This window comes from Anneissia japonica, unplaced genomic scaffold (genome assembly GCF_011630105.1).
Source record: "Anneissia japonica isolate Jap-2015-1 unplaced genomic scaffold, ASM1163010v1 scaffold1587_len1432017_cov164, whole genome shotgun sequence".
NCBI lineage: Eukaryota > Metazoa > Echinodermata > Crinoidea > Comatulida > Comatulidae > Anneissia > Anneissia japonica.
In genome coordinates this window covers 851,335-857,118 of record NW_022713643.1, presented here as the reverse complement: position 1 = coordinate 857,118, position 5,784 = coordinate 851,335, and the positions used below count along the sequence as shown (strand labels likewise).

Below are 5,784 nucleotides of genomic sequence, written 5' to 3'. Positions count from 1 at the left end.
AGGGGTTATACCGTTACTCTATGCCACTTATGAGTTTTTTTTTGTAAAACACCATTTTTGTGTCTTTAAAAAAGTCAGTTTTACAACATATTCACTTTTCCCTCTGCAAGCTAGTTTTAAATGTATTATAAAGTTCATTTTTCAGATGTTCATATAATATAATTATTCACAAATAAACTTACTGATCGTCTGCTGAATGAATTCTGCATATTTAGACACTTTAGTATATACTCCAGCCATGAATCCTACTTCAAAGCTTTTGACACCGACAAGGTTCCAGGTACCATCATCTGACTCGCACATCAAAGGACCACCTTTGTCATTCTGTCGGTAACGTATTGAATCGAATATTAGCATATTAATATAATAATAATAATAATTATTATTATTATTATTACGGCTATTACGATTATTACTAATATAAGCATCATCTTTATTAGTAACATCGCCGTCATTTTTTTCATCATCATTACTATCATTTAAATCATAATTGTGACTGTTATTGTAATTGCTGTTATTATTACTTGCTTATCGTTAGACTTATTGATATTGTTATTATTTTTGTTATTATCATCTTTATCACAAATTGAAAAAAAAAACCCGGAACTGGGGCTGTAAATAAATCTTATCGTATATAAATAAAATATTATTAAAACATGTTTATTCCTCTTTTATTTATGATTTCAAACATCTCCATTCTTATTCAAGAACGTTATTCATAATAATGTAAATATATACAATGGCATTTGAATATCTTAGTGATCACAAGTAATATGAAAAATAACTTACGAATAAAACGAGTACACTGCTAGAAGTATATATAGCACAAATCATATTGTCAGTTACGTTATATTCGGGGTATAGACTGCGACATTCTTCGATACTCAGCAGGAAAACACTTCTATCTTGCAGATTGGTACCTTGTAAAAATAATGCATTGTTTAGGGCGAATCACCTGAGTGATACAGCTATCGACGTACTGAAGTAAATTTTTTGGAGTAATGATGATGATGTTGTTACCAAAACGTCTTACTGGTATGCTTATTCAAATGGAAGGACGACTGAAGGAATGTACAGAATTTCATTTTCAATAAACTAAAGAGTATTCGTCAATTATGGTGAAATACATGAAATCTGAGAAACTTGCGCATGCGTAAGCTGTTTGTTTGTTAATGTCGTTCGTGAAACATCGTGTTTACACTTTTGTGGGAATTGATTGATGCAGTTTGTAACACTATTTTATAGAATGCAGATGAGAAATACAAAATTGGAGGGTGTACACCCATTCGAATTTTGATTTGACTTTAAGCTAACATTCACATTCTGGTTACAATGACTAAATAATAATTATCCACTTCCTACTTAAACAGTTGTTTTTATAATGATTACGTAAAGTTATTAATTAGCCTAAAGTTATGATATATATTTTGTTTGCCTTTTTTTAAAGAGTCGTCTACGTAACAAAAATACACCGAGAGCCTAACTTTTCAAATGCACATTTGCATTTCTAACCACATGTCCTATATGCCACCAATCAAGTGTAGGCCATTGAAGTATCTATGATGAGTATTTAAATAGTGGAAAAGCTGGTTGAGGTCATGAAGTGAAAGAAAAGTCTTCAGCTTGCACGATAATATGAAATGATGTGATTTTTAACTACATGAGCGTACTTTGTTGCTAAATAGATTTCTAGTGAGGAACGTCTTGAGGGGCTAGCTTTTTTGGAAGGCGTGTGCTGCACCCACAAATGTGAAAACACCCACAATTGTAACAACTTCCACAAATGTAACAGCACGCCGCCCACAAAATGTAATAATGCCCACAAATGTAACAACCAGCACCCACAAATGTAACAAACAGCGCCCACAATTGTAATAACGATCACGTGGTACCGCCCACAAATGTAACAACAAAACATGACCTCTTCGCCCACAATTGTAATAATTTTCTTTTAACTTGGAATGTATGAGAAAAGGCCTAAAAAGATTGCCAAACCGCGCATTTTGTGAAAGAAGCATGACATTTTGAGCGTTTGATTTAAAAGGCGTACGAACAACAAAAACAGTGCATAAGAGTAATTTTTCTAAATGTCTCCGGGAGGGGTTAAAAATTAAAGATTAAAGGAGGAGTACATTATGTGTCAAAGGTTATGTTATTTTTGGAAATATATCTCATTGGAAGAAATAGAAACATGTATATAGACCTACTGAATATTTTGAAAGAAAATTAACTTATACGACCAGCGGTTGTCAAGATACGGATGCCCTATAAATTATGTCCCCAAATAATGTGTATAATCAAGCTAACTTGCATATTATATAGGGTATGTGACGGAGGTATACTTTTTGCAATTCCCTTTCGTTTTGTCATTTCTTGATTATTAACTTGATAATAACTATTTCTTGATAATAACTATGATTATTGCAAAAAAAAAAAAAAATATGGCGACTATTTTGAAATTTCGAGCTTATTCGAGTGAATGCCACTTATTTTTAACATTTTATAGATCTCCGTTCCACAACCTATGGGTCCCGAAATAATTTTGATTGATCGATTTTATGGAAACGGAGAGTCCATTTTTAAACATCTGGGAGGGTTAAAGGTCTTTTGAGGTCCAATATTGATTTTGATAGTAGGTCTAAATCATTATGTTCATTATGCATGCTGCAAAAATGGTATATTAGTTAAATGTGATGGAGAAGCTTACCAGTTGTGACGACAGTTTTCAGGTTATTCCATGTCAAAGGTTATTTCAAGTCAAATGCTAGAAAACGTGATATTATGTAATGGTACATGCAGACGCAGTTAGCAATATGTTTGAATCTCTGTCGTTCATGGCATTCGCTCAAATAAGCTTAAATTTCAGAATACTAGTCGTCATGTTTTTATGCAGTAATCATAGTTACGGAAGAAATAACAAACAAATGAGTTCAAACGTTTTGAAAACTTGACAAAAGCGAATTCCCGAAATTATACCTCCATCACACAGTGCCCCATATAACATGCCAGTTAGCTTAATTATACAAATTAGTTGGGAAAATATATAGGGCATCCGTATCTTGACAACCGCTGCTGCTCAGCCACTTGTCGGAAGATAATTTTCTTTAAAAATATTCATTAGGCCTATATATGTGTTTCTATTTCTTCCAATGGGATATATATATTCCGAAAATAACATAACCTTTGACACATAACATACACTCCAAGACCCTTTGACATTTAACCCCTTCCAGACAGTGTGTGTAACTATTATATATGAGCCATTGCTAGATTAATTTCAACCGTTGAGTGGACAGGCTCTGTTACATATACTGCACGAATATTGTAGCTGACTTATATATAAGTCACGACTTACATGCACGCAACTGTAAAATCATAATCTTACCATATTCCAGAGAAAGTCCCCATCCTGCTGCATAACACAATGTACCTGGCCGATATTCCAAGTTTTCATAGCAAATTGGTTGAACAAAGAGATTAAATTCTAGCGGTGAATCGAGTCTAAGTAATGCAATATCATTATCATTACTAACGGCATCATATTCTGGATGGATGATAGTCTCGGCAATAAGGACACTTCCACGAAACACAGAATTATCGCGTGAAGTTGTTATTCCTGCCGTAATATTATTAAACTCATCACTGGAAAAAGGAAAAAATACTATACTCATGTACCGTCGTACCGATATGATATTTTTCATACATTTAAGATGAATCAAGAGTTATTGCAATTGTCTGTAATTTTATCATTTATTTTTGTTAGTAGTGGTATCATCTCCCCACATATGCTACATAATGTCAATAAATTTTTTGCTCACTCTATTTCAATGAAATAATTCACCTTCATTATTTAGTGCTAGCCATAGCAAATTTTATTGGTTCTTTACTGACAATAGACAATGCAGAGAATGAGGGTAGGCCTAGCTATCGGCAATTCAATAAAAACTTATCCAGCAATGTTTGGAAAACATTTAGGTTCGTGGTCGGACAATGAACATGTTCTAATTTTTTAATCTTGTCGTTTTGATTAAAATTTTGATACTTTATATCGAGAACATTTATGTTGTAGAGTTTTTATGTTATTATTGTACCTTAAGTTTAATTTGGCAAATTTTTACATTTTCTCAAAAGCGTAAGTCTACATGTGTCCACATAATAATTAATAGCATTACTTAAAGCCTGTTAGTAGCGAGCAGCGGCTAGGATTGATCAAGTGATGCTTCACAAAATTTACTGAAGAAAAGTATTAATCCTTTATACATCAAGTATAAGACCTATTACTTGAGACGGTGCCGTTATATGAAACCCCATCTTAAAACGAGATATCACTAAACTGGAAAAGGTGCAGATAAAATGCAAATCCTCACTATGCATAGGCCTACCAAACCTTTCGATCTTAGAGGTCACTCCAAGCAACTTCAGAAATTAAAACTAATATATGAAGTTGAAAAGGAATTTCTAGGAAAAAATAGATTTGACGGCTGCAATAGTCTACGGCTTTGTATTGTATCTGCACCAACTTTGGTATCTTTTAAAAAGACCGTTTCCGATGAAAAAGGGTCAAGCAATAAAGTATATCGTAATACATTTTCGTTCACAGTTTTTTAACCAAAAATTCAATACATTATTATCTTTTGAATTAACTTTAAGTAGTTTGTTGATATGAGAATAAAATGATTAATATCTAAGGGCAGACAAAATGTGAAATAATATCTTACACGCAGTGAGCAGCAGTTATGGCCCATCGTTCGCTGATTAAAGAAGCACCACAGCTAAATAAAGGCCTATCATAGCTCCCATACAAAAGCACCCAGGGCCAATCTCCCGGATGTGAATCTTCAACACCAACAATTCGAAAACTGCTTACTTGAGTTTGTTGCATTCCACATACAGTAACAGATGCTAAAATGATTAATTATCAAACTTTTAATTTCAAAATAGATGGTGAAATATTCTAAATAGTTAACACGCTAATTAAAAAAAATACAGTATATCTGATAGTAGTTTGTATTTTTCAGATGGAAATATTATTTTATATAATTATTTTTAATATATATTTTTATTGTTTATGTTAAATGTTGCTGTTATTAGTACTGTGAGTCCGATTGCCGAGCGGTTAAGGTAAGGTACACCCATAATATCGTCGCTGATTCGAATGGCACAATCGCCTGGTTCCGGTAGTGGAACACGCCTCCTCTAACCCAGACGCTATGTTTGTATAAAGGGCTAACGCCTGTGATGCTTGAATGATTTGACCTCATTTCAAGAGATTGACCAATCACGATTGAAATAATTAGCTACTTTGGTCTTTTTCCTGTGCTCTCTATAAATGAAATTGTACTTTTTCTATTGCATTTTACTTAGTTATAATGTATATGATTTGTTGATTGTGCTTTGTAAGGTATTTTAACCTATTTAGACTGTCTATTAAAACCTGCAACAACAATGCTAGCTGAAAAATCAAAGTAAATTTGTTCATTTAAAATACAATAATCATATAAGTTCACTTCGAACAATTCACAGATTTAAAAGTTTTACTGATGCTATGTGATTTAAGACCTGGTTTAAGCTTAAGTCGGAAATATCAAGGTTCAAGTCTCCAGTGAGGTAAGCGTGTTTTCTTTTATTGTTTATTATTTCCATTAAGTTCAGAGTAATGTTTATTGAATGTGTGTATTATGCTTTCAGAGAACCCATACATTACTACATACAATATAACTGATTTTCCCTCAATTTCAATTTCAATAAAGAAGCAGCAACCGTAAGTACAGTATAGTGCTGAGA

The 5,784-nt window shown here is 32.9% G+C and overlaps 1 protein-coding gene across 1 annotated transcript in view; it reads right to left on the bottom strand.

Moving 5' to 3' along the window:
- Positions 1–5,784, bottom strand: part of LOC117108659 (enteropeptidase-like) — a 19,018-nt gene that overhangs the window by 3,252 nt on the left and 9,982 nt on the right. Inside the window, exons 2-5 of the mRNA XM_033250754.1 lie at positions 4,719–4,902; positions 3,386–3,642; positions 790–920; positions 183–324 (exon numbers count right to left, since the gene is read on the bottom strand). Coding sequence (XP_033106645.1) covers positions 183–324; positions 790–920; positions 3,386–3,642; positions 4,719–4,902 — 714 coding nt within the window. The remainder of the gene's footprint in view (positions 1–182; positions 325–789; positions 921–3,385; positions 3,643–4,718; positions 4,903–5,784) is intronic.